The 27,990-nt window shown below is 47.3% G+C and overlaps 2 protein-coding genes across 3 annotated transcripts in view; one reads left to right on the top strand and one right to left on the bottom strand.

Moving 5' to 3' along the window:
• The first annotated feature begins 692 nt into the window (after nt 1–692).
• TRIM37 (tripartite motif containing 37) lies at nt 693–21,994 on the top strand. 2 transcript variants are annotated; one of them, XM_039720423.1, is made up of 26 exons: nt 693–904; nt 2,128–2,229; nt 3,521–3,561; nt 4,134–4,250; nt 4,533–4,620; nt 5,447–5,569; nt 6,603–6,726; nt 7,437–7,504; nt 7,982–8,106; nt 8,794–8,844; nt 9,096–9,177; nt 10,506–10,582; nt 10,954–11,133; nt 11,649–11,763; nt 11,869–12,081; nt 12,447–12,583; nt 13,277–13,374; nt 14,346–14,540; nt 16,085–16,238; nt 16,667–16,824; nt 17,490–17,618; nt 18,172–18,346; nt 19,002–19,120; nt 20,427–20,579; nt 21,109–21,187; nt 21,434–21,994. In XM_039720423.1, the coding sequence occupies exons 1-26, from the start codon at nt 884–886 to the stop codon at nt 21,435–21,437; spliced, it is 2,928 nt and encodes a 975-aa protein (XP_039576357.1). In that variant the 5' UTR covers nt 693–883; the 3' UTR covers nt 21,438–21,994. The 2 variants fall into 2 exon arrangements, with proteins under 2 accessions (XP_039576357.1, XP_039576358.1); XM_039720424.1 differs by lacking the exon at nt 16,667–16,824 and having other exon boundaries at nt 16,085–16,396.
• Nucleotides 21,995–24,141: 2,147 nt separating this feature from the next.
• The window catches only part of PPM1E (protein phosphatase, Mg2+/Mn2+ dependent 1E), a 61,590-nt gene continuing 57,741 nt past the window's right edge, over nt 24,142–27,990 (bottom strand). The window contains exon 7 of the mRNA XM_039720425.1: nt 24,142–27,898. Coding sequence (XP_039576359.1) covers nt 26,838–27,898 — 1,061 coding nt within the window. The 3' untranslated portion in view covers nt 24,142–26,837. The remainder of the gene's footprint in view (nt 27,899–27,990) is intronic.

Raw genomic sequence — 27,990 nt, 5'->3', positions numbered from 1 at the left:
AATTTAAATTAGGGAGGAAAAGGCTGATTTCTGAACCCATCCATGAACTGCTTTAGGGTTTGATGGGAAGAGAAACAGGCTGGGTATTGAAGAGGAAAGAACAGAGATAACTCGATTTTATGGTGTCTGCTGCCAAGTGTGCCCTTTTAGGAGTAAATAATCAGTTTCAAGCAATTAATCAGTTTCACAAACTGATTTAGTAGTTTTTAACCACATTCATCTTCTCTTAGGGAACTCAGTCCTTGCTGTGCCACTACCAACAGCAGCGTTAAATATTTAATTTAAAGCTGGCTGTGGTAACTGAAGGTAGCAGGGGGTGGAAGTCCATCCTCGCTCCTAAAACCTCGCCGGTAAGGAAGAATAAATAAAAATAATAAAGAAAAATAACGAAAAGTAAAGAAAATAGAGGAAGATCCGGGCGCGGGGCTCTCTCCCCGTCATTTCCCCTCAGGCGCCGCCGCTCCTCCCGCCTAACCCTAGGCGGTAAAGGCAGCCTTGGGCTCAGGCTGGTTCCAAGGAAAAAGCCGTGAGGGATCCATGTTTTGGCGGTTTTGTGTTCTTTTGCAGCCGCAGTGTGCCCGGAGCTCTGGGCTTTGTGGTTTTAAAGCCCAAACCCCGACGCTACCCCCGTGCAGCAGAACCCGCCTCGCCTCCCCTCACGCCGCCACGCCCCCTGCGGGCGGCCCCGCGCATGCGCGGCGCGGGCGGGGCGGGGCGGCCGCTCTGCCGCGGTCACGGCCCGGCGGGTGCGCGGGGCCGCGCTCGCATCGCGGCGTCCGCTGCTCCGAACGCCGCTCACGGAGCCCCCGCTCCCCACCCGCGGGCACGGACAGGGCGGCCGGGGACAGCCGTCCCTGCTCCCGCCGCCGGCGGAGCCGCAGCCATGGACGAGCAGAGCGTGGAGGTGAGCGGGCGGGCGGGCGGCGCGCGCTCCCTCAGGGCGGTGAGGGGGCAGCGGCCGCGGCTCCTCCTCCGCACCCGCCCGCGCCCACCGGAGCCCCTCGGAGGGTCCGCGTACCCTGCGTGAGGGGGGGGAAAATGGCCGGGCGGCGGCGGCCCGAGCGCTGGGAACAGCCTGCGGCGCTGCGGGGCTTGGCTGGGGTGGGCAGGCAGGCTGCAGGTGGGGAGGGCGTCGGAAATGAGCGGCTGCTGCCAGCTCCGGAGGTGGAGGGATGCATGGAGGGATGGAGAGTGGCGCACGCCGAGCCCGCCTTGGCACCGTGGAGGTGCAGAAGTGGCTGAGAGCCGGCGGCTCGAGCACCTGCTGGGGGCTGTGTCACAGCCAGGCTGGGAAGGGGTGGAAAACACCCGCTGCGGTCATCTCCTGTAAACGCCTATGGTGCGTTTCGATGGCTTGTAGCTGTTAAAGAAGGCGTTGTATTGGTATCCGTAAATTGAAGATGTCTCGCTTTTGTGCTGATTCACAATCTCAGTGCTGTGGGGGAAAAAAAATTAGCCCACCTGAAGGACCTTATGAAGTTCCAGAGTTATAACTAAAAGTATTTTAACTCCTGTATGATACAGGATGTAAAACTTCCTTATCGGTCATATAATAATAATGGAAATAATGCTTCAATATGGAAAGCAAACATTGCTTTCAGAATAACTTTCTCATTTAGGCAATGTTTTTATCTCCCAAAATTGATTAAATAGGGTAGGGGAGAGTGTAGAAATAGTGGAGCTAATGCTAATGGTAGACCTTAAAAGAATATAAGTCTTATAAAAGTCAAAAAAATACCCATTTCAGTTCAACACCTCTTGTGTATTACACATACATGCACTTACCATGATCAAGAAATATAGTTCCAGTCCACCTTCTGCAAGTACAACACCATTTCTTCTGGCAGCTGCTCAGTCCTGTGTGAACACACAGAGGAATATCTTGACTACAGAAAGGCCTGCTCCAAAAGAGATAAGACAAACAGAAAGTATTCCTTGAAGAAAGAGAATGGTGTTACAAAACAGGTGCTGGTGCAGTGTGGGAGAAGCTGAGGGGGAGAGCTGTGGTGTGCAGGTTGTATCTCCCTGTTTGGAGCAGGACAGAAACCTGGCGCCGTGCCTGGGAAACAAGCGCAGCCCTGGTGAGTCTGAGGCATGTTTGACAATGGTGCTAATCCCCCTCTGCAGAGCATTGCCGAGGTGTTCCGATGTTTTATTTGTATGGAGAAGCTGCGGGATGCCCGCCTGTGCCCTCACTGCTCCAAGCTCTGCTGTTTCAGCTGTATCCGGGTGAGTTTGCTTGGTTTAGTCTGTTCTTTCAAAGGTTTGAGCTGAAAACTGGCTGAGCTTATGAAAACATTCTTTTCCTGGAGTTCCAAGGTTTCCTTTATTTTTTTTTTTTCCCTCCTTTAGTTTCCCTTCCAAAACCTTTTATAACACCCCTGAGGAAGAAGTAGGCAGGCTGTGCATTGCCTTCAGTGGTGCTAATTATAGGCACCATCTGGAATAATTGCTTTAAGGAAGAGGCACACAATGATCCCTTCTTCAGCACCTCCTGAGAGTTGGTGATGCCTGTATGGAAGACAAAAGTTGTGACAGAAATCTGGCTTTGCATCTGTGAAGGTCACAGCATCACCTCGTGTATCCTGGGGGTTTTTATAATGCTTTTCAGGCTGGTGTGGTGTGATCAGGTGGGGCTAAACCTTTCTCAGGGGAGTCTGAGGCAGCACCTGAGTCCTCATTCCTCTGTTGAGGCTCTGGTTCCCAGTGTGTCACACTCCAGTTCCAAATCCAGATGCTGTTTTGTGTTGCTGTAGCAGCAAAAGGTTCAGCTGAGGTTTCCAGACCTCCAGTAGTATTTCCAGAAATTGGAACAGACATTCATCCTTCCCTGTGGAAGCTCTGACAAGTGCTGTAGGTGAAGGATTCATGCTGCATATTAAGGATTTTAGTGACATATTGTTGCTGGGTGGTGAGAGATTATTCATGAGACTCTTTAAATGTAGTAGAGAGCTGACAAATATAAACCCATCAACTGCTGAGCTTTTACACTTGTGAGTTGTAGTGGGCAGGTGAAGTTCTTTGCTCAGCTGTTTGTCCCTGGAGCTTTCTGGAAGAGAAACATTCACAGGCTCCTTGTGGATTTGATCATTGAACTTCAGGTATTTAATTTGTCTATAAATAACTCAAGAGGAAGAAATAAATTAGCTTGAAGACTAATTAGGCTCTGAAAAAGATGCTTGTGGTGTCTTTTTCTTTGCTTTATTTTAGTCTAAGACTCTGGGAATCTGCCAGGTGGGTGTTTTCTAATGCAATATTTGGTACCTCAGAATTCTCTGTGTAATTTTAACTGAAGCATCTCTGACATCTAAAGACAAGTGGTTGCTTGTTACTAAGACACAAATAGCAGCTTCTTCTGTGACTAAGTGGTTGAACAGTTAAATTGAAAATTTGCTAAACAGGGAAAAGTATAGGAAATCTGTAATAAAAATAAGTAACTCCTAATTAATAATGGGATGTATTTGCCTGCAGTTCTTTCATTCCAGTCTGTTTAAAAAGGTTTCTCCTTTTTCCATCACAGCGTTGGCTGACTGAACAAAGAGCTCAGTGCCCTCATTGTAGGTAAGGTATTTTTAATATCAGGAATTGGGTGGATTGTCCTGTTCTGATCAATCTCTTTTTCAGTGCAGGTTGCACTAAATTTATAAGCTTTAATTTTTTTTTTCAGACCTGTCTGCTGTTTCTATAAAAATTTGCCTTGGTATAATACTTCTTCTAAAATGCATTCTGGTTTTGTGACAAGCTAAGCAGGATCTTTGTTCTTCCCACAAAGCACTGCTGTGCACGTAGCTGGTGTAACAGGAGTAACTAGAGGGAATTCCTCTTTATATTCTCCTTTCCAAAGTCAGAGCCCAGGAGCTTCAGTTTTCAGGGTGAAAGTGTCAATTTTTAATGCCTGTAATTCATGTGGTGTGCAGCCATTCTGTGTATCATTGCAGGCTGCAGTTCCCACCTCTCCCCACATGATCAAATTGACTTAATTTTATTTTTCTCTTGGAATAACTAGTCCAGTTTCTGCTCTTTTTTACCTGTGACTCTTCTGGTAGCGTAGAATTGAACCGAACTCACTTCAGTGCTTCTTCTTTAGCTCCTGGAGCCAAATTCCTGCTCTAACTGTGCCCTCCTTCCTGCAGAGCCCCCCTGCAGCTCCGAGAGCTTGTCAACTGTCGCTGGGCAGAGGAGGTCACACAGCAGCTGGACACACTTCAGCTCTGCAGCCTCACAAAGCATGAAGAGAATGAAAAGGACAAGTAAATTGAGTGTTCTTTGCATCAAGTGTTTTGTGGTTTGGGATTATAGGAGCTAATTTTAGTAATGTACTCTCTGTGTCTGTGAAGGGCTTCTGGAGAGAATGCTAAAAGCAACGTTTATCTTACAAAAGGTTTTTATTGACTGCAGCTGTTCTTCCTGCAAAAGATGTTTAATGCTTTACTTGCAGGGTTGTGTAGCAAAACAAGTGCTAATGTTAAGCTGAGTTTGTACAAAATTCATAGCTATTTTCTGTGGGTGATATGTGTGTTTTTTGGTTTAAGGTGTGAAAACCATCATGAGAAGCTCAGTGTTTTCTGCTGGACCTGCAAGAAGTGTATCTGCCACCAGTGTGCACTTTGGGGAGGAATGGTAAGGGGAGACTTGCTGGAATGCACATGGTGTGAGGGACTCCAAAGTTTGTGTCTGACAGTGGTTTTGAAGAACTAGAAATGCTGTGAAACTGCTGTTGTACTGCCATGCAAATACTGCAGTTTTAGGTGTATTTATTATTTAGTAACACTGCTTGTGAAACACGATACTTTCAGTTCATAATTAGAGAAGGAAATTGAATTTTTGCCAAAAGCAGGTCAGAATTACCTTCCTTGTTATAAACTTCATGATGTTTTGGACAAATTCTGTGTGGTGGGGAGAGTTTTGTGTGCAAAGGAAGAAGCCTTGCTCAGAAAACACAGATAACACTTGTTGATTAATTGTTCTGGCCTCTGATCTCCAAAGCTATTAAACTCATCAGTGTTTATCTGTCCAGTTGGGTATTCAAGGAGAAACAGCTGTTGATGTTTGGAATGTAAGTGGTTAACAGTGTGCTGCCTTTGTTTGGGAAGGGTGTTTTAATAATAATAATAATGATAAAAATAAACCTATCAATATTTGATTTGGTAAAGGATTGCACAGTGAATGAAGCAGTTTATTTTTGGAGGGCTCTTGAGACTCCAAATAACTCCTGACAGGAAGCTTTGATGGAATGAGAGCCAAATTCCTGACTTCTTACAAAGGGAAGTGAAAGACTGACTTCCTACATACAATCTGCTTTGGAACTTTTCCAGGATGAGTGATGCACTCGTAGGCTTTCTTCCCTTCTCTTTCAGGAATTTAATAGGAGTGGAATCAAGTGGAAGAGAGATGCTGTATTATTCACCACCACCTCCTCCTCCTCCCTTGTTTTCTCTTTGAACAGCATGGAGGACATACTTTTAAACCACTGGCAGAAATCTACGAGCAGCACGTCACCAAAGTAAATGAAGAAGTGGCAAAGCTGAGGAGAAGACTCATGGAATTGATCAGCTTGGTGCAGGAAGTGGTAAGAAAGTTCTCCTGAGAACTTAGAAGGTGGTGAGATTATCCCATAGAGAGAACTGTTGTTTTTTCATTTGATTCTTTTTATACAATGTGGAAAGATCAGAATATTCTCAGTTCTGATTTAGAGTTAGGTAACAGAATTTTTCTTTTGGGGTGTACTGTTTAAAAGCTGCAGTTGGACACCTCTTTGAAATATATGTTTTTGTCAACACTTAGTGTGTTCTGTCATGCTAAATGAGTACAAAAATACTTTATTCTAGCAGCTTGTTTTCCTTTTTCTAGGATAATAAACTGTAAATGTACTTGAGCCTGCAAGATGAGCACCTCACCAGCTGGAGATGTTTGTGCATCTCCTTTTTCTTCCCTGTGGGGTAAATGTGTCAAAAATCCAAATAGTGACACATTCAGCTTGGGCAGTTTCAGTGGAATTCCAGCAATTTGATGCAGTTCCTTGTATCCCAGGAAGAATTACTTTTGTGTTCTGTTACATTTGTGGTGTGTAGTCTTCGTGCACATAAAACCAGGAATTTTTGCAGCGAGTTTCTGTATGATTTTTGCCCATTTTTCAGGTGCTTATTTGGATAGTTTTGCTCTCCTCCAGCTCAGATGTGACTTTATAAACACAAGTGTGGTGATGAAATGCTGAGAGTCTGTGGCATTACCCTGGCAGGGAGAACGGTGCTGGTTTTATCCATTATTGTTACCACAAAACTTTTCTGGTTTTATCACGTTATTCTTGTTACCACAAAGAATAAAACACTTTTCTGTACTGGTTAAGCTGCTGAAGAGAAACTGGCAGCTGCATTTACAGGTCTGATGCTAAAAAATCCCCACGTGATCAGACAACATTGCTCAACTCCCCAGTTACCCTTGGGGCACTCTGAGGGATCCAGTGAAATCGCTCATCAAAAACAGCACTCCTGTTCTCCCCCTTAGGAGATTTAGGGACACTTAAGCATTTGTGGGGTCTGAGAGAGCGGAGCCAGGGTGTGGCTGAGGGAGGTGCAGCTGTTGAAGGGTTTGTGCCCGTGCAGGAGCGGAACGTGGAGGCCGTGCGCAGCGCCAAGGACGAGCGCGTGCGCGAGATCCGCAACGCCGTGGAGATGATGATCGCCCGCCTGGACACCCAGCTCAAGAACAAGCTCATCACTCTCATGGGTGCGTGCTGGCCTCTCTGAGGAGGAGGAGAAATGTATTAACCATGTGTAAATCCACTGAGAAACTCTGTGTCCCTGGGAGGGTGACTCCTTCCTCGCTGTGGTGTTGAGCAAGTTCACGCTGGCAGGAAACTTCCACCTGCAGCAAAGCTTTTGGTTGAGGATGTAGTTACTGTGGTGAGTTCTAAATTCAACATAACCTGATTATATTCTGTTAAAAACTCCTATATAGTGATTTGGAAAACATTCCCAGCTAGCTGGAAGTTATTTAGCACCTTTCAACTAAAGTGCTTTTACTTCATCCATAATGTTGGTCAAGAAGTGCATCTTTCTAATTTGAAAATACATCTTCAAACTAGATACTCCTTTTAATGTAATTTTACTATAAGAAGGGCTTGTCTGGATAAGAAGCAAAACTGCTTTTCTTTCTGTCTATAAAAGCACCCTGGAACAACAAACCTGCCAAGTCTGGGACTCAGAGTGTTTTGTTACTGACTTAACCTCAAACAAGTTCTTCAGTGCAGCTCTAATTAAAAATTTTGACTTGCTTTTCAAATGCTTTCTCAATCAAACTTGGTCCATGTAGAAATCCTTTACCTTAGTATGTTCTGGGGCAGCTTCCAAGTGGAAACAAAAAAAAGAAAAATACACTTTCTTAAGAACTATTGAGTATATGTATTAGGGTTTTTTTAACATCTTTTCTTTAAACAGGTCAAAAGACATCACTTACTCAAGAAACTGAACTTCTGGAAACCCTGCTTCAAGAAGTAGAACATCAGGTAATTATGAAAAGAGATTAAATGTTGTGTAGATAGGCCAGCTGAGGGGGGATCTTTCTTACTTAGTTTTTTTATTTTAAAAAGATTAATTGATGGATATTTCTGGAGGATATATTTTCACTGATGTGGCCTTAGTTTGCACGGTTTCTTAAAAATAAGTGTGTCTAGAGATACTCAATGGTGTAGTGTTCCTTGAAAAATTACTACAGGGATTAATGGCAATATCATACAAAATTACCCAGTTCTATGTAAATTAGTTTAATTAGGGAAATACATAGTGGCTGTTGTAACTTCCATTGTGGAATTCCAGAAAACAAAATAACCCAAAACCTCCAAGCTCCATTTTGTCATTGTGTTGTGGGTAAACTTTCTGAAGCTGTGACAAACATGTAATTCAGTTGTTTCAAACCAAAAGTGGATAAAACCTCTGATTTTTACTGAGCTAAGGATTTTATTCCTTCTTTTTTCCTCTCCTAGTTACGGTCCTGCAGCAAGAGTGAGCTGATATCCAAAAGCTCAGAGATCCTGATGATGTTCCAGCAGGTCCATCGGAAGCCCATGGCCTCTTTTGTCACCACTCCTGTCCCCCCAGACTTCACAAGGTGAGTGTTGCACTTCTCTTCTGTTTGTTCAGTGTTTAACAGCACATTTAAAGTACCTGAGAGGAGATTTTCCTCTTAACTTACTCCTTGTAGTAACCTGTGCTGCAAGTAGGCTTTTCTGTCCCAGCAGGGCTTATTTTGTGTCTGTAGTCCCTGCTGGGGACTCAGGACAGTGGGTTCCAGCTCACCTTTTTTTTTCTCTCTTTTACACATAGTTTACTGATTTGTCCTTTTTTTCTCGTATTATTGGGTCATTCAGTATATAATTGCCAGGCTCTCATGAGATGCCTCTGCAGGTCACCTTAATTCAGAATATACAGCCAAAATCACTTCATAGCACAAATCTTCATCAGGAGAGTGCTGCTGGTGCTGGGTTCTGAGGGAGCCTGTGCTGAAAAAATGTCTCCAAAAAATGGAAAGTCAGAGAAGTCTCAAGAATTCCTCAGCAAAAATTGGTTTGGCTGTGTCTTGGTTTAAATCTGAATGTTTATTTTCCAATGGCACCAAGGTACCTCCTCCTAAGGAGGTGGATAACTGGAATTATCCTGCAATAACCCAGTGTAGTGTTGATGAATGTCAGTGCCCCATGTGACCTAAATCATCTAAAGTTCTTCTACAGATTGCAAAAGTTGGGATTTTTAGTGCCATGTTATTCAAGTGTAATATATTTATTCTTTCCCCCCACAGTGAATTGGTTCCAGCCTATGACTCAACTACATTTGTCTTGGAAAACTTCAGGTAAGAATGTATCTTTAATTACTGTGAACATTGGCAACATCCTTCTGTTCCTTCTGTACACGAGAAGTGTTATTAAAAACACAGAACAACCTCTACAGAAAACAGTGAGATGTAGACTAAACTGTGGGAATTCCATACAAATCTCTTGTTTACCAGATGAACAATTATTGTCCGTGATAAAGACAATTCTCCTGGCTCTGTGAGGGTTTTGCTTTGTCCCAGTAGCAAATGTTTTCCCTCCTGTCTCCCAGCACCCTGCGGCAGCGAGCGGATCCTGTGTACAGCCCTCCCCTGCAGGTGTCAGGCCTGTGCTGGAGATTAAAAGTTTACCCGGTGAGTTCTGTCTTCATCCCATCCCAGCTCATTCCCAGGCTTTCCAGTAAGGAATCATGTTTGTCTCATGTATGAAAAGCTGTAGGAAAAGATCATTAGAGTGAGTTGGTCACCAACCTTTGGAGAATTCCTTCTCTGCCTCCAGATCTCCAGTGAGAACATGCTCAGTATAGTTTGGTTAATTTAGAAGCAATTAAAGATGGGTCCATCTAACATTGCAGAGGAATTTTGATGGGTGTTTTAATGTCTCAGGGACTTTTGCAGATGTTCCTTACAGAACTGAGGTATAGAATAACTTACCCTGTTTAAGTGATACTTCCTGGGGAAGGTGGGAGGAGGACCAAGCATTTGTCCTTGCCTCTGCATCCAGCTCTCAACCTGGACATTAAAACTTGTATTTTGATATTCAGTGGGCTGAATATTCCAGTTTCAGAAGCTTTGTCCCTGTTGGAATGTTGACCCCCCAGCTGGGATCTTCCCACATTCCCTGCTCTGCTCAGTGCTGCTCCTGCAGCTGTGTGGAGAAGGAGGAGTTTGATGGTGGAGCAGCAGCTCTTAGTGATTTTTGTGGCATCCCTAAAGAATTGGCTCCATAAGTTAAATCCATGAGTGCCCAGAATTGAATTATTGCAATGCAGAGGTGGAACAGTGTGGAAATTTCCAGAGTATTGTAAATTCAGGATTAGCTCCTGAGCTGTGCTGTCAGAAGGCACTAAAATTTATTTTTTCAATGGTAAGTTGAAATGTTTCTTCAAGCTGGAGGATTCAAGTTGAGCCATTCTTCATCCTTGGTTCAGGTGAGTGTGATGGAGGTTTTGCTGTACTTTTTTCTGGACTTCTGGTGACTCTAATATTGTTTCTCAGTTAACTGCCCTAACTTTTCATGCTGCATGGGATTTTTTTTTCTGAACAAATTGCTATTTTCTCAAAAATTAAGTAGCTTTGAAATGTGACTGTATGTAAAGTATACAGAACTAATGTTTAACCTAAAATATGTTTTTCTGATACATTGTTTGTCTATTCAGACTTCCACTTAAACAAATACCTAAAGTTAATAGAGTAATTAAAGCTTTGTCTTGAGATTTATATCTGAGATACCAATTCTAGACTGTGAATGTGCTTCTTGTTGATTCATGTTACAATAGAAGGTCACTGAAGACTAAAAATCACAACTGTAACATCCAAAGTAGATTCCTGCTGCAAATCCAGTGCTGACTGAAGCTGTTTTCTAAACTTCTCTAATTCTTCTGTATCAAATTGTTTTGGTTTTAAAAATGTTTCTAGTTTTTTCTTTCTATTTTTAATCAATGTCTCAATTTTATTTCAAGGATGGAAATGGAGTAGTTCGTGGCTACTACCTGTCAGTGTTCCTGGAGCTGTCTGCTGGATTGCCAGAGACATCCAAGTAAGCAAGGCTGCAGTAAGAACAGATGTTGGGGTTTTTCTGTCAGAGCCCTTTGAAAAAGAATGGTGAGACTTCTGTTGAGCTTTGACTCAGCCACAGAGATAATATTTTAAAGTTGTTACTTGGTGGCTTTCTTGAGATAAAAAAGAAGCTGGTAAAACAACTGATAAGAGTGTCTGTGTAGTAGTTCAGCCCTGGAGTTCACTCTGCTTCCTATTCCTGCTCTCTTTTATTTTTCACTGTTTATTTAAGTGTTCAGTAAAATTTTAGGCCTGACTCACTCATTCAGCTGGGCAAGAAAGTGCAGCTCTTAAAGCACTCAGCAATTCTGACATCTTTTGGTCCAAATCCCTGTTCCTTTCCCCTGGCAGGTATGAATACCGTGTAGAAATGGTTCACCAGTCCACCAATGATCCCACCAAAAACATCATCCGGGAATTTGCCTCTGACTTTGAAGTTGGGGAATGTTGGGGGTACAACCGATTCTTCCGCCTGGACCTGCTGGCCAACGAGGGCTACCTGAACAGGCAGAACGACACTGTGATCCTCAGGTGGGGCCCTGCCCTCCTCCCTGGGGTCCCCACAGACCTGCTGCTGAAACAGGCAGTCGTTTACCAGGTGGAATTGAAAATATTGGTGGTATGTTTTGTTCCAAGTGGATTTCGCTCTCGGCGGGTTTAAAGAAGATGTGTCAAAGGGAGTTGTGGAGTATCTGAAGTGTATCTTCCTTTGAGGAGGGGCTGCTCCTGGCATTAATAAGGGTTAGAGACCTGTAGCTACCAGAATTAAAGGAAAAAGTTGCTTTCTCTCCCTCTTTAGAAACAGTTTTAGTGAGCATTGGAGAGCTTTGGGTATAAAAGTCTGAGTCCCTGCTGCAGAACTCACTGTGGCCGGTCAGGGTGTTCAGTCCACCAGGACCTGTCGTCTTTGAAGTTTATTTCACCACTAGATTTTAGGTTTTAAGGTTTTTCTGCAGGGCTTTTTGGATGGAGGGAGGGACGTTTTAAAACAAGCCTCAAACCAAACCAACTCCCTCAAAAAGCCCTTTTCAAATGTTCCTTTGAAGGTTCCAAGTGCGCTCACCAACCTTCTTCCAGAAGTGCCGGGACCAGCACTGGTACATTGCTCAGCTGGAAGCAGCTCAGACAAGTTACATCCAGCAAATAAATAACCTGAAAGAAGTAAGTGGGATGTTTGTGAATGCAAAATCACCTCTTGGAGTGTCTCTGCAAGCCAGCAAAGGTGCTTGATTTGGCTCCATTGTTGTTATTTTTGTGGTCTTCCAGAGGCTCGCGATCGAACTGTCCCGGACTCAGAAATCCCGAGGGGTTTCCCCTCCTGACACTCACCTCAGCCCCCAGAATGATGAGGGCTCGGAGACAAGAGCAAAGAAACCTGGGCAAAGCATTGAAGCACTGCTTGAGAATTTCACTGCTCCAGGACTGGCACGGGAGAACAAGGAGGAGGAGGAAGAGAAGACTCAGCAGGAAGACTTTAATGTAGGAATTCTGTGTTTATGTGGAGCTTTCTTTGATAAGGCAAATATAGAAACAGGGGAACTTGTGAATTGTAAATGAGGTTTGTTATCCTTGCTGTGGAAATAGGAGATGACACACTTGAGAGCTGTGAGTGAGAGGTGACTCCAGAGAGATGTTCCAGAACTGAGCTAAAAGATCCCACCACAAAAAGACTCCAAGCTGCAGCTGAAAAATCTGATTTGTGTTTGTTCTTTAATGTGCTTTGAGAGCCTCCTCACTGCTGTGTGATGTGACACTGGGGACAGAGTGTCTGTTCATAGCTTTTGGGGATGCATCAAGGTGCTGCTGGATGTTTCTAGATCAAAACCCTCCTGTTTTTCCTGCAGCACGAGCTCTCAGATGGTGACCTGGATATAGATCTGGCTGGAGAAGATGAGGTGAACCACCTTGATGGCAGCAGCTCTTCAGCAAGTTCAACAGCAACCAGTAACACTGAAGAAAATGATATTGATGAAGAAACTATGTAAGTAACTAAAAATATCTTTCAGATCATCCTGTACCCAGGATAATCATCCTAATTCCAGTGGAAACTGAGTAATTTTCTGGGGTGTGTGGGATTCCAGTGTGATTTGGGAGGTGGTTCCTATACTGGGAGCAGCACAAACTCATGGAGTTAGTGCTAAACATTGAATTTTTGGTCAGCTAATTAGTGTCTTTCTGATCTCTTTATTTACATTAGTGCTGCATTCTGTCTTTGACAAGTGATAATCTGTGAAGGTTCTTTCCCAAAACACCATTCAGGAATCTGTCTCAGCACTGTCACAGAGCAGAGGTCTGGTGCTGGGGGGTGTTGCAGTAGTAGGAGAGTGATGATGAGGACAGGTACTTAAATTAGGAAATGCAAGACTGAGCAGAGCTGATGTCAAATCCTGGAATCTTAATTAAAGCACGAGAATCTGCTGCTGCACTTACAAACACTGGAGTTTGCAGCATCACATTTTGCAGTCTAGGTACATACAGCACTTTTGGCTCTTGGCTAACGAGACAGTCATTTAATTACTACACTTCCTGTGTTCAGTTTGGCTAGCTTGGAATGCAGGAAATACAATTTACAGCACTTGATGTTGTTTTTTGAGGTTTGTGCCACAACATTTAACAGGAGCTGAGGAAAGCTAACAGTTGTATTTTCCTTTTCCCACCCTGATCACCCCTGAAGGTCTGGAGAGAATGATGTGGAATACAGCAGCACCATGGAGCTGGAAGATGGAGATCTCATGGAGGATGCAGCAGCTGCTGCTACTCCTGGAGCATCAGGTATGAAAAATGACTCCAGAATTGCCATAAAAGTGAAACCCTGCTGGGTTCCTTCCCCTGCTCCTCCTGGAAGCAAAGCCAAGCTGTGTGTTCTGCAGGCAGTTCTATTTTGGGAACTGCTGCATCATGTGGTTTGTACTGATTATTGCAGTGTAGCAGAAACACTTCGTTGGTTCAATAAAAAAAAAAGGGGGAGGGAATCATCTGAAAGTGCTGGTTTAAAAATGATGTCAAAGTTTGGAGGGCAGCTTTGAAATTCCTTGTGCTCCAATCAATAGGAGACTGACAAGGAATTTTTCTGATGTCAGGGTGACCTCTGAGTGGGTGACACATTCACTTGGGGTTTAATGCACTGCAAAACCCAGAGAATGTGGAGGGAATGGAGCAAAGAATCCTCACAAGCCAAGCAGGAATACATTTTAAATGCAGCATGATAAGGTGTTCTGGGATTTTTTGCAGCCTGGAGATTATCACAGCCCAAATTATCGACGAGATTTTGAAGGAAATTTATATCTATATGGAATATAGAGAGATATTGTGAAATCTGAGTATATTTATTTAAGACAGAGATACCAGAAGTGGCGTTTGTGCTGCTGTAAAAGTCTGTTGGTGCTTGAAAGACAGAATTCCTTGTCTTGGAGTTCAGGGAGGGACATGTTTGTCTCCTTACTCCTTTAGAGTAACTCTAATCTTTGTATTGATCTGTTAACAAATCTGTTCATTCAGAGATTTTTATAAGAGGTGTGAAGTGAAGCATTTCCCCCTTTCCAGCTGTTTTTATCTTCCTCTTTAATTAATTAGCAGCACATCTGATTGCTTTCAGCATCCAGAAATCCACAAAATACCCACGTCTCCTTAATTCCACGGGATCAATGAACTCCTAACCTACTTGTGTGACTCTTTTTGTTTTTCCCAGGCAGTAAAGCAGCCCTGTGTCCCACACCTCCCACCTTTGTGTCTCTCCTGCTCAGGTTCCAGCCACAGCTACAGCAGTGCCAGTGGGAGAGCCTCACGGCGGGGAGCCCTGGGCTCCTCAGCCAGCAGCAGCTTGCTGGACATAGATCCCCTCATTCTAATCCACCTGCTGGACCTGAAGGACAGAAATGGCATGGAAAACCTCTGGGGCCTTCAGCCACGTCCTCCTGCCTCTCTTCTGCACAACAGAGGTGACTACACCACGTGTCTGATGGTTTAATTCCACCTGGGGATGACTGAAAAGTCCCTTTGCTGGAAGGGGTTGGCACTGGAGGCAGCACAACACAGAATTCTGTGCTGAGGCAGCAGCTCCACCTCTCCCTGCACACCCCTGGAGTGGCTGGGAGGGCTTGGAGCATGGTGCAAACCAAAAAGAGAAATCCTGGAATTTAGAGGCCATTAGAGCTAGAAAAATGTGAGTGGTTGTAAGGGCTGGAAAAGGGGAAAAAAAAAGAAAAATGGATTAAAATGTCAGGAGCTAAAAATAATGGTGGTATTTAAATAATTGAGGAGTATTTGTGGTTCACTTGGGACCTTTGACCTGAAAATACCAATTAACTCCATGTGCAGCAGCAGAGCTGGCAGCCTGGCACCCCTGGCTCTTCCGGGAGGTTGCTTGTTCTTTTGTAGTGAGAAATTAAATTTATTATTGAGGTTTGATTGAATTTTGTCATTATTGACACTTACTTGAACTGTTTGGTGACTTTCTAGAACAGAAAGAGAAATAAATGTCCCTTTGCTAGCAGTGATGCTTGCTGCCACAATGCCATTGGTGGCACTGAATTTAAAAGCTGGCTCAAACTTTGTTCCTTTGTCATTAGCTTTTTAAATGGAGTTACATAAACAGCCATGAATTTTCAGTGAATGTAATCCATATTTCCAAAAATGGAAGTCACTTCTAGAAGAAGTAAAACAAAAAAGGGAACAGCACATGAACTGAGAGTCCCAGTTCTGTTTTGCTTTTGGAAAGAGCCCTGGACAAAAGGAGCTCAGGAGAGGGCACTGCACTTTGTACCCACTCAGGCAGGGTGAAGCTCTCCTGTTGTGCTGAGCTGTGTGAATCTTCAGCTACTGAGCAGCCAAAGTCACCTGTTCTGTGGAGCTGCCCGTGGGGTTTGGGTGTTCCACTCAAACTGAACTTGGTCAGTGGAGACAAAGCTGCTGTTCCATTTGGAGTTTGCCAGACCTCACCTCCTGAGTGAAGTTTGCTAAGAGCCACTTGACTTTCGTTTGGAACAGCTGAATTTGCAGAGAAACACAGAAATTATAACACTCCAGATAGATCCAGGCTGATGTAATTCCAGCTGAGCAGCACAGAGGCTCATTCAGGTATTGGCTGCTCAGCCTGCTCTTGTGCTGAGGTACTGAAGGGAATTCCTTCCCTGGCTGCAGATTGCTTTGAGTTCTCTGGTATGAGATACTGGTGGTCTGAGAATCTGCTACACAGAGTCACCAAGTTTTATAGAAACTAATTTGACATGAGCTTGGCAGCCTGGCTGGCAGGGTGGTGGCTCAGGTGTCACCAGAATTCCCTCAGCAGCACTGGGAGCAGGACTGGGGACCTTCCTCCATGACTGAACAAAACCCTGCAGTGCCTGCAGCCTCAGCGTGGTGCAGTGCCAGGACAGAACGTGTGTCCCTCACCTTAGAGCAGGACAAGAGGTACAGTTCTTAGCTTTTATCTGAGAATGGCTTTCCTCACCTGCTGTGCTCTCTGCCTGTTCCTTTGGCAAAGCCTCCTCCTACTCCCTGAAGGAGCGGGACCAGCGCAGGCACCAGGCCATGTGGAGGGTGCCCCCAGACCTGAAGATGCTGAAAAGACTCAAAACCCAGATGGCAGAAGTTCGCAGCAAGATGTCTGATGTGAAGAACCAGCTGTCTGAAGTGAGGAGCAGCAATGCTGGCTCAGGGGAGGGCCAGCCCAGCTTCTTCTCCATCGAGCAGGGGGCCCTGGCTGCCTGTGGCACTGAGAGCTGCAGCAAGCTGCAGGAGATTGGCATGGAGCTGCTGAGCAAGTCTTCAGTCACCAGCTGTTACATAAGGAATTGTAAGTGCATGGGGAAGGGGATTTAGTCACCCTTACAGTGGGTCATGTCCCCAGGCTGTTCCTCATACTCAGGTTCAGCTGAAGATCAGAAATGTAAACCTGCCCTGCCCTTCCAAACACCAGACTTGGCCCCACAGGCACTGCCAGAGCTGATGCAGTGACACTGTTCTGGGGTTTAACCCAGTGTCACACTGCCAGAGCTGATCCAGTGACAATGTTTTGGGGTTTAACCCAGTATTAAACTGCCAAACCTGCGCTGTCTGAAGTGAGGAGCAGCAATGCTGGCTCAGGGGAGGGCCAGCCCAGCTTCTTCTCCATCGAGCAGGGGGCCCTGGCTGCCTGTGGCACTGAGAGCTGCAGCAAGCTGCAGGAGATTGGCATGGAGCTGCTGAGCAAGTCTTCAGTCACCAGCTGTTACATAAGGAATTGTAAGTGCATGGGGAAGGGGATTTAGTCACCCTTACAGTGGGTCATGTCCCCAGGCTGTTCCTCATACTCAGGTTCAGCTGAAGATCAGAAATGTAAACCTGCCCTGCCCTTCCAAACACCAGACTTGGCCCCACAGGCACTGCCAGAGCTGATGCAGTGACACTGTTCTGGGGTTTAACCCAGTGTCACACTGCCAGAGCTGATGCAGTGACACTGTTTTGGGGTTTAACCCAGTGTCAGACTGCCAGAACTGATGCAGTGACAATGTTCTGGGGTTAACCCAGTGTCAGACTGGTCTGAGCTGGTCACTCCCTTGGCTGTTCTGCACCTGGCCCATCTGGGAACTCGAGAGAGCAAATTGCAACAGTCCAGACGTGCTGAAATCTGAAATGCAAGGCAGCCAGGATTTGGGTTTGCCTCTCATTTATTTTCTCATGCTGGCTGAAGGACTGTGGGTGGAGCTTTCTGCAGGATGTTCCAGTGTCAGGAAGTGAACCTGACTCGTGCAGCCCAGGCCTCTGACAGGAGGGTGTGGAAGGATTTTGTGCAGGACTGGGAGTTGATAAACAATGAGAATAACGTGGAGCTTCACTTACCACAAGCATCAGGCCAGGGTACAGCAGTCCTTTGAACACTGGTCACATTTTTACACCTTTTTTTGCAGCTGCCAGCAAGAAAAGTTCCTCAGCCAAGCCCCTTCGCTCGGGAGCTGCTGGGAGCCTGTCCCTGAGGAGAGCCATGGACAGTGGGGACGGGAACCTGCGCCTGAAGGGGGACAGCCACCCTGCCGAGGGTACTGGGGACAGGGGGACAGCCACCCTGCTGAGGGGGACAGGGGGACAGCCACCCTGCCGAGGGTACCTGGGCACTGCCACCTGCGGGGTGGAACTGCCATCTCTTGTCCAAAAGCTTCTCAACGAGTCTTTCGTTTGGCAGCTGGAGTTTCCCTTAACTTTGCATGGCAAAAAAAGGATTTTTCCCACCCAGTGAGTGCTGCTGTGCCTCTGGTAGCTGAGCTGGGGGCAGCAGCTCACATTCACTGACCAGAGCAGAAATGTTGTGTTATGTTCTGGTCTCTCAGCAAAGACCTCAGGAGTGAACTTGACACTGAAAATCCAGGATTAAACAGCACTGAGCCAGGTTTAAATTGTGATTTGGCTTAGAGGGAACTCGGGGAAACTCCAGTAAGAATTTTGTGGTGCTGCTGCTCCTGAGCTGCACAGTGCCCTTCCTTCAGTGCCAGCACAGGGAAACCCCTGAGACAGAAATTGGTGTTTTGCTCCTCTGCAGTGCTCAGAGGAGCAGGGCAGGGTCAGAAGGGTCTCATTTGTGCTCTCCCTGCCCAGGAGGCCTGGGCAGCTCCAAGCTGGGTGCCCGGCCCCACGCTCGGGCCCTGGCTGGCCCCGAGGCCCTGCCCAAGCAGGAGGAGGCAGCCTGTGAGGGCTCAGACTCCGAGCTGGGAGCTGCTGCCCTGAACGGCCTGGCTGCTGGAGACAAGAACAGAAAAGTTGCTGCTCTGGGGTAAGGGTTTCTTCATTTTTTTCTCTTATCTCCTCCCCCACCTTCCCTTGATCTGCAAAAACCCCACAATCTCCTAGAACCAGGTGCTTGTAGCATGAAAGAGAAATTACTTTGAAGTTTACTTGGTTGCTGCTGTTCCCTCTGGACAGCAATTTTTGGGTTTATAACTAGGTTACAAGTTGTCTTTTTTCTTTTTTTTTTTTTTTTCATTTTTCTCTCATTTTGATCAGCTCTGGCTGGAGTCTGACTCTTGGAATTGAAAGGCAGCCCAGCTCTGCTTTCCCACTGTTCCATGCAAAATACCCTCTAACTGAAATTTAATCACTTCTGATTTCCTCATTTAAGATGATGTTTTTCACTCTAACTCAGTTTTTCAGCTGTTTCATGATAATTCTCTCTTGGCCACCTAAGCAAAGGGCAATGGAGCTTTCAGGTTATTTTTTCTAAATAAGTAGTCACCTTTTTTTTGGAAAATATTCAAACTTTTCAAGGTTTTTTTGATTTAGAAATATTCAAATGTTAAAAAATGGTGCAAGTTTGAGTGTGCAGATGACTTAAGGGGTAAAACTCAATGTGGCACTAAAGGCTTTGTTTCCACAACTGAGGCTGAATTTCTAACGTGAGGTTTTGCATTTCTCCTAAATTCCTTCCCAAGCTCAAGCTCCAAGGGATGTCGGACGGAAGGAGCCCAGCCTGGCGGCCTGGAGGGCAGCTCTGAGCCCGGGGAGCTGCAGGGGATGGGCTCTGAGGGAGCCTCTGCAGCAGCAGAGGAAGGTAAATTCTGGTTTGAGGGGGGCAGGTGCCTCTGGAGCTGGCAAGGAGGAGACAAACCCCCCAAAGCTGCTGCCGTGGCTGCTGAGCTTGGCTGTGGGCTGCAGAATAAATCTGAGTGAGCACAGAAGATCTCTGTGGCTGCTGCTCTCTGGACCAGCAGCTGCTTTTTGTACCCTGAGACAGCTCCAGGTCTTTGCTTTGCTGTTCAGTGGAGTGGCCTTGAGAAGTTCACATCTAATTTAAAGTGTAGCCAGTGACCTTGGCTGGTAATTCTGTGCCTTCAGGACAGCCCCCCGTGGTAGCTTTGTCCACAGGCACACAAGAGCCTCTCCAGCACTTCATTCCTGCTGGGTGTTGTGGTGCATAATCCAGTTTCCTTAGAGACTTGAAGGAAAGTTTCCCCCTTCCCTTCCTGCATCCTTTCCATGCTGGAAAAAAATAACACTGCTTTTTTTCTTTCCCCTTCTGAAAGTCCACATAGAGTTTTTCTTATCTTGCTAAAACTCTCCTGCCTTCCACCCCTGCACTAATTTGAATTTCAATGACTGGATTGTAGCACAAAGCCTATATTAAGGTGCCAGCATCCATCTCGAGCTGCAGTGTGCAATATTGTGTGGGAGTTGGCATTTACAGAAGGTCTCTCAGTGACAAAACTGAATTTCTGCTCTTAGTCACTGCAGCATGATCGTGATGTGCTCCTGCAGTTCTGCTCTCAGAGCAGGGAGCCCAATAGGAAAACGCTTTAGAAACTGAAATACTTCATTGTTAAAAACCCCAGGAAGCAAATATTACCCTTTTTTTTCCCTTCAGAGGAAAAACTCCAGTAGAATTGGCCCCTCACTTTGCTTTTTCTTAGCAATGAGCATCAGCCTTTAAGAAGCAGAGCCTGTGTTGTCCGTGGGGAGTTGTGGCTGCCCAGGGCACACCCAGGGTCCTCACCTGGAGTCACCAGAGCTCTGCTCCTGCTTTGGAGGGAAATTTGTTGTGTGAGGCTCAAGCTCACTATTGCTGCTTGGAGGCTCTCCAGGCCCACCTGCCCCACAGGCTGTGCTGCTTTTAGCTCCCAGAAAAGCAACTTTGTTCTGTCCCAGTTGCAGAGTGGACTGAGCAGCTCAGCTGGTGGCACAGGACAAGTCCAGCTGTGCTGAGGGCTGGCACCCAGTGCTCCACCAGACCCCTGGGTGCTTGGGCAGTGCTCCTTCCCTCTGCTCTGATACCACATCCCAGGGGCTGGCAGGAGCTCCATTGCAGCTGTGCAGATGTGCTGCCATCGTTGTGCCCTGGCTGTCTCTGCTCTCTCTTGCAGCTGGGCTGTGCCAGAAGCACGTCCTTCACCTCCTGCCAGGCATGAGCAGTGACAGTGACATTGAATGTGACACGGAGAACGAGGAGCAGGAAGATGCCACCTCTCCCTCGGAGGTGTTCAACCAGGCCTTCTCTGTGCAGCCCCCCAGTGAAGGTAGAGCTGCTGAGCCCTCTTCCCAAACATTCCCAGTGTTCCCAGAGCTCCTGGATGCAGATCCCTGGGGGAGCTGGGGATTAAAGCTCCAAGTGCCAGGAAGATTTGGAACTCTCCTCTTGGGATCCCAATTAAAACAGCTCAAACCAGGAGAGGGAAACTCTTGCTAGCCTTGAGAAGTCAGTTTAGGTGAGTCTCCTGGGGAGGGCTGGAAAACCCAGAGCTGCAGTTCCCAGCTGGAACTCCCTGTGAGCCAGGATTGGCACTGGAAGTAGGCTAATTCCAGGGAGGTAACCACTGCCTTAGACATGGATTTGCATCTTAATTGGCAGCAATGTGTTTCCAGCAGTTCACTGGAGCTTCAGAAACTCCTCTGGCTGAGCTTTCACTTCCATGCAGTGGAGCAAAGCTGTGAGGCCAGGGGGTGAAGGTTTGGCCCGAGTGAAGGGAGGGGAGGGAGCATTCCCTGGCTGCTGCAGAGCTCACTGGGAGGCTGACTGGGCTTTGCTGGTGCTGTGTTCACCCTCAGGGCACTCCTCGGTGTTACCAGATGGGGATCAGGCCAGTTCTGAGGATCTCAGCTTTGTCCCTGCAGATGACAGCACCAGGTGAGTGGGAAGGTTCTCCTTGGGGCTGAGGCCACAGAGCCACTGCTCAGCCTGTGCCAGGATCCTGAGCTCCCTCTGCCTCTGAGGCACTCTGGGAAGGAGGGAGGGAGGGAGGGCTGAGCTCTAAATGCTCCCAAAACTGCCTGGGTTGAAGCAGCTGGTGTAAAATTTTAACTCTTAGATTGTGTTTGTTTGAAGCCTTCAAGCAGGAGAGTTTTCAGTGCAGACTGTCTTTGTTTGGAGCAGGTAGAGCGTGGGCTGGGGGCCTGAAGATCCATGGCTGCATCCCTGGGAGAGGAGTGTGCTTCCCTGGAGCTGAGCCCCGGGCTGTGCCCTCTCCACTCTGGTTCTTCTGCCATTGTCTTCCCCTGCCCCGGGGCACAGGGACCTCTGCAGGGCTGTACTGAGGGCTGGCTCTGCTGCTCCACCAGCCTCGGCTGCTCTGAGGAGTGAAGGTGCTGAGCCCCGGCCTGGGATGAGTGTCCTGCTGTGCCACTGGAATGAGCAGAGTGTGTGACTGGCCTTTGGAATGCTGGGGGAAAACAGCCACCACTCCAATTGTTTTCCCCAGTTGGTGACGTGGACCAACCACACCCATTGCCAAACTCTTTGTTGTTGCATTTTGAGCTGCTGAAGTCCTTGTGAAGCTCCTCTGAGAGCTGATGCCTGGTTAGTGACAAAGCATGAGCCCTGCCTGGTGTTGTCCTCGTGTGGCTGCCTGTGCCCTGTGTCCGTGTGAATGTGCTCTACAACTCCTAGTTTAAAACTGTTTGCACTTTGTTAATAAAATGAATGTTGAAATCTGAATTTCAGGTGTTTTGTGTGTGGATAAGTAAAATGGTGGAGGCTGTCAGGGTTGCTGCAACACCTGGCTGTGTGTGGAGGGACTTTATCCTGTCACTTTTTTCCTTAATTATTCAGTAAAAAGCACTTAAATCCCTCTGGGATTCTATTTGTAGAAGCCAGACCAAATGCTGAAATCTTGATTTGAGCAGGAATTGAGAAGGAGGCAGTTTTCCCAAAGCTGCTTTGTTTCTGTAGAGGAGCAGATGCTGGAGGTGCCCTGTGAGTCTGGGCTGGTCACTGTCCCCAGAGCAGGCACTGAGTCTGGGCTGTGCTGGTCACTGTCCCCAGAGCAGGCACTGAGTCTGGGCAGTGCTGGTCACTGTCCCCAGAGCAGGCACTGTGGGTTTGGGCTGTGCTGGTCACTGTCCCCAGAGCAGGCACTGAGTCTGGGCTGTGCTGGTCACTGTCCCCAGAGCAGGCACTGAGTCTGGGCTGTGCTGGTCACTGTCCCCAGAGCAGGCACTGTGAGTCTGGGCAGTGCTGGTCACTGTCCCCAGAGCAGGCACAGGAGCAGGAGCTCTGCTGGGCTCTCAGGAGAGCCCCAGTGAGGCACAGGGGCTGCCCTGGGCTGTGCCCAGCTCCTGCAGGGGTCAGAGAGCAGCTGCTGCTTTGCTCACCTTCTGTGGGCAGCTTGTTCAGAGCTGGTTGGGAAAGGGGCTTGGAAGACACTGATCTCCTTGGGCTGGGCCATAACAGCCCCATCCTTTTGGCCAGAGATGGGCCCTGAGCAGCCACTGAGCTCAGCAGGGTCGCTCCAGTTCCATGTCCCACCAAGGAAACCCCCTTTCACCACACCAAAGGCACAGCTGCTCACTGCCTTTGTTGGCTCTTCAATAACCAGACTAGCTGGAGTGTGGTTTAAATTACTGTTTTATTAAGATATTGGTAAAACTTCAACAGTTTTTCCTGTATAAACAGCTTTCATAAATAAAATATGGATGACTAATACATGGTTAGAACTTAACTGGCGGGTGAACTGTAGAACAAGATTGCAAATGGAAAAGTCCCAACACCGGTACATGATTTAGCTTGAATTTATTCACTTCATAAAGAACATGTTTCATGAACAAGGTACTACAGAAAGGTCAGCAGGAGCACCCAGGAGCTGAGCCCGTGCCTGGCTGGCCACGAGCAGCAGCACTCGGGGGGAGCTCAGCCACCTCCCCGCTCTCGTCCCGAGGTGTCTTCAGAGGGAAGGAGAGGAAAGACCGGACACGACAAGGGTTCCACGAGACCCTGACAGGTGGGGCTTGTTTGTTTTTAGTGCTGGCAAGGGCTGTGCCATGGCTGGGGTGCCAGGGCTGGAGAGGGGCACGGACATCGGGCTCCGAGGTCCTGTTAATGCTTCCTTATTATTGCACATGATACAAGGGTAGAAAGTTTTGTTCCTGTTGCAAAGAGGATGTGAATTAAAGAAAGATTGCCCTAAATTACAGACATGAACAAAGCTGCAGTATCCCCTTGGATGGCTTTGTTTATGTGACTGAGTGCCGAGTGAAGAAATTGTGCTAAAACAGCCCCTAATTTAGACCAATCTTTCTCATTTTGCTTTATTCCCGCAGAATCTTGGGGTCGGGAGGATTTGGTGAGGAGAGAGTGGACCTGAACTACAGCAGCCATGTCTGTGCACACAACGCCTCGTGCCTCATCTGCCCATGGGACAACTGACACACAGTGCTCCAAAAACAGGCGGAGTTTCTAGGATGCTGCACCACCAGAAACGTGGTGTAAGTTAAAGTCTGCTTGGACATTGTCCTCCAGCGCCGCGGCGCCGCAGCTCGGCTACGAACCGTTCTCATTCCAAGGACAATGGATGGCACTTCTAGGTAAAGAAAAGTTCCACACGTGCGTTTCCACCCACCTCTAGTGCAAATGGAATGGGTGAAGAGCTCCCTGCCCTGGTGCTGTCCTGCTCTCTGCACCGCACGCGTTGCTCAGGGTTGGAACAGCCCCGCGGCGCTCACAGTGAAGAGCTCACGAGCCAGTTTTGAGCAGCTCCAGGCAAACCAGCCCCGAGCCCCTTCCTCAAAACCACCACAAGTGAAACAGAACAAAACTAAAGTCATGTTGTCACTGCTACCTCCTGGTTCTGCAACCACGGTCACCGCGTCGACCGAGAGGGATGCGGGGTCGTGTGAACGCGGATGAGGGATACTTCAGCTCTTTATTGGAAAGATTCGTTGTACAAATTTTCACCACCACTAAGATACACGATAAAAATACAAAACACAGGTCACAGACTAAATCTCAGTATCAACAGTTAATAAATACAATGAGATACTTCTCTATTAGCCTAATATTTTACACTGTCACCAGATAGACGATCAAGGTACGAGATACAGAACACTTAGATACCGTTAGAGAGGGATTATTGCTTACGTCAGCAAGCAGCAGATAAGGGCACAGGAGTTTGAACTGAAGGAACTACTTCCTATCACCAGTGGCATTAAGAGAAAACACTGCATTTCACAAGCACTGCTTTTTTGTCTAGTGTGTAGAATCAAGAGCAGCATAATCAGACCAATAACCACTACTTTTAATATTATAGAACTTTAAAGGACTTACCTTACAAATGGTTCCTATCTACTCTATAAATATGCAGTTAGTGAAGAAATGAACACTTGCTCTATCTATACAATGGTTTTACCTGACCACACTGCAACTACGATGGTGGATTTTTTTTTTTCTCCTAGCAAGATAAATGGGATGAGTCGCAGAATTACCATTTATGAATCCACACCTAAAAAAGCTAGATCCTTCCCAAAACAGCACACATGCAGTCCAGTGCTCTTCAACTGCTCCTGCAGACTGGGAAGAAGTTTTATCATCCGTGACGGGTTTGCATTCTAATTTACTCACATCAAGAATTGCACTTACACCACCTTTCTCTCCAGAACATGACAGCTAAAGATGGACTTTCAGTGAGTCATTATTACTGTGAATAATTTAAAACAAAGGCACCGCAGAGATGCCCCAGAGTTGCATATTTTACCATTTCATGGTTTCTCAAATTTCCTCGGTAAATCTGACTTGGAACAGAAGCTGCAGCTAAAGAGAACGTTGACAACAGCTAAGGCAGAATAAGATGGCAGATAAGAGCCAATGATCCCGTAAGATTAAAACAAAGTCTGAAAAAGATCAAAGGAATCTAAAGCCACACTCCAACTCCTGGTTGCTCACAAAGCCTTTTGCTGTTCATCAGATTGCTTTTAAAATAGTGCATCAAAGAGAGAAGCAGCAGAAATTGGCAGAATTCAAGCCTCGCCATCTTGTCATGTTGAATAATTTTCTTGATTACTTAATATTAAAATACTTGCAAATTCTAGCTAAACACTAATACTGCTATTGTTACTGCTAAAATGATATGAATTGTTCACTAAGTGCCTATGAAGACTTATTTTGTTCATACTCCTCCCAGTGCATCGCTGTAGCAGAGGGTAGGAACGGGCTCTGGACTTGGTGGAGCTGATGGGAATCGGCCGCTTCTTTAGGTCCCAATTAGTGGCTCCCCTGCGGGTGTGACCTCCCCTCGGGAGCGGGGAGGGGCTGGTGGCCGCTGCTCAAGCAAAGAAGGGCAGCTGGGTTCCTCCCTGGCCCTCCTGGACCCGGAGCAGAGCCCAGCCGGGCGCTGAGTTCCTCCTCTCTGCTGGAGCCCCAGCCCTGCTCTGCTGCATCCTCGGCATCTCCATCCCCTCTGGGCTGCTCCGGCATCACCCATCCCTCCACACCCTGAACACACAGCCGGGTGCGTCCTTCCTGCTGCCACTGGCTGTGAAATGCTGCCTTTGCCACCTGGGAATCCTCACCAGAACCACACAGCTCATCCAACAGCTCCTGATCTCCGCGGGGACAGAGGGTGGGACTGGACACCTCCACGGGTTGGGTTCTTTTAAGACCTGAGATGAAGTTAAGGTGGGAAGAGGTTGGCTCAAAGCATTAAGCACAGTCATGTTCAACTCATTGAGAACAATTTCCTAAACTGAGAAATGAGAAAAATGCCACTAAAAGCACCAGAAAGATACGAAATTCTCTACACTGCACCTCCAGCCACAGGAAATATTTTTTTTTTTTAAACTGCAAGAAAAGTTTGTTCTTCATACTCTGCATTTTATATTACATGGAAAAAAAATAAAGGTAAATGATGAATCTGTACCTCGATGGGAGTCTGAGACCAGAGCAGCAGGAGCTTAGTGTGTCCATTCCTAAGGTACCTGGTAAACCCTGTATGGCTTTTAGTCGTCTACCTGCAAAAGTGGATGTAATTTTCTAATTCATCTTAACGCTCACCTGGAATAAACAGAAAGCAGAACACGAAAAGAAAAACAAAAACCCAAAAAAACCCCCACACCTCGACTCTACGGAAACTTCCCCCCGCTCTAAAAAAAAAATTTGGCAGTTCTAACCCAGATCGTTCCTTGAGTATTGCTCCACAGACATTTCTCAGGCAGGTGCAACCTTCTGCGTGTTTGAGGAGCGTGCCCTGGCGCGGCTGCCCGCGGGCAGCGCTGGGCTCTCCTGCTGATGTGGCTGGACACTCGTGTGTGTGTGTGCGGGTGGGCGCTGCGGCGTTGCTGGGGGTGGCACCACCACCGAACTTCGTCAGAGATCCAAACAACTACATTGCTTAATTCCTAGTTCTATTTACACAGGGGTTCAGCTTGGCAGGGGACTGGAGTACAGTTCGGAAATGCCCACCTCTTTCTTTTTTTTTTTTTTTAATTTTTTTTTCTCGCTTTCTGATGATGCCAGTTTTATTTTGGGAATGTCTACTTTGGGAGTCTGACAGGGGAACACGAGGGGGTGGTTACATTTTACAGCATTGATGGAGGTGTGGGTCTGGTATACAATGACTTTGTCTTCGCATCGAGCACTCGCTGTAAGAGCCGTGGCTGGGCAGCCACCGCCACGGGGAGGGTCGGGCCAGCGCCCTCCTGCTCCTGCGGCCCCGGGCAGGGAAGGGCAGGCCGGATCCTTCTCCCTGGGAAGGCTCCTGAGCCCAGAGCGGCGTGTGAAACTTTGGTTTGAGCCTGGCTCCTCGCCGCCTCTTCCCGTTGCAGAGCCGCAAATGAGGGAACGCAGCTCGTTTTCCCAAGGATCTGAACAGTTCATCTTCCAGCCCGAGGGAGATGGGGGCTGAGCCCCTGACCCTGTAGATGCCCTGCCCTGCAGCCCCCGGGCTCAGAGGGGCGTCCTCCCTGCGATGGTTCCCCCCGCAGCCCCAGGGCGCGCCGGGCTCCGGGGCCTCGCTCTTCACCGGGGAGCTGCTGATGGCACCCGCACTCTTTGGTATGCCAGGACTAAACACTTGGACTGGTGGCAGACATTTGGCACTCTGAGGTGTACTAGTTTCTGTTTTTGTCAGGTCTAAATAGCCTTGATCATCCAAGGGGTTAACGCTGGAGCCTATGCTTAAGCTAGTTCTGTCGGTGAAGGAGTCCACTCGTCCTTCATAGCCTAAATCTGCAGGTGCTGAGCACTGGTGCTGGGGCCACGGCCGTTTGCAGTCTCCATGGTTCTCCTTGTCTTCCCCGTTGTCTTCTTGGCCACCTTGGAAAGAGTTCTCTGTCCAGTCCGACTCCTCGCTGACCGCGACCGCCGCGTTCATGTCCCTGAGAAACACCACAATGACGGTGATGTTGTCGCTGGAGCCGGCATCCCGAGCAGATGCCACCAATTTGTGTGCTACCATGCTGCTGTCACCGTTATTCTCCTTCAGATGGTCAGCCACCACTTTGACTGCCTCATCGGGGTTGACTGTGTCATAGAAGCCATCACAGGCCAGAATGAGGTAGTCTTCAGAGCCATCCAGCACCGTGGAGGCAGAGTCTGCGTCCCCACAGATGTATGGCTTGTGCTCAGCATCTCCTGTGGAAGAACAGCAGAGAAACACAACTGTGGGTTTGCAGCCACAGCTTCCAGCAGCCCTTATTAACTCAGTGTGGAGCCAATGACTCTTA

Source organism: Passer montanus, unplaced genomic scaffold (genome assembly GCF_014805655.1).
Source record: "Passer montanus isolate IOZ18808 unplaced genomic scaffold, ASM1480565v1 scaffold44, whole genome shotgun sequence".
Lineage (NCBI taxonomy): Eukaryota > Metazoa > Chordata > Aves > Passeriformes > Passeridae > Passer > Passer montanus.
Note: the sequence above shows the minus strand (reverse complement) of the source record. Positions and strands in the feature narration are given on the sequence as shown.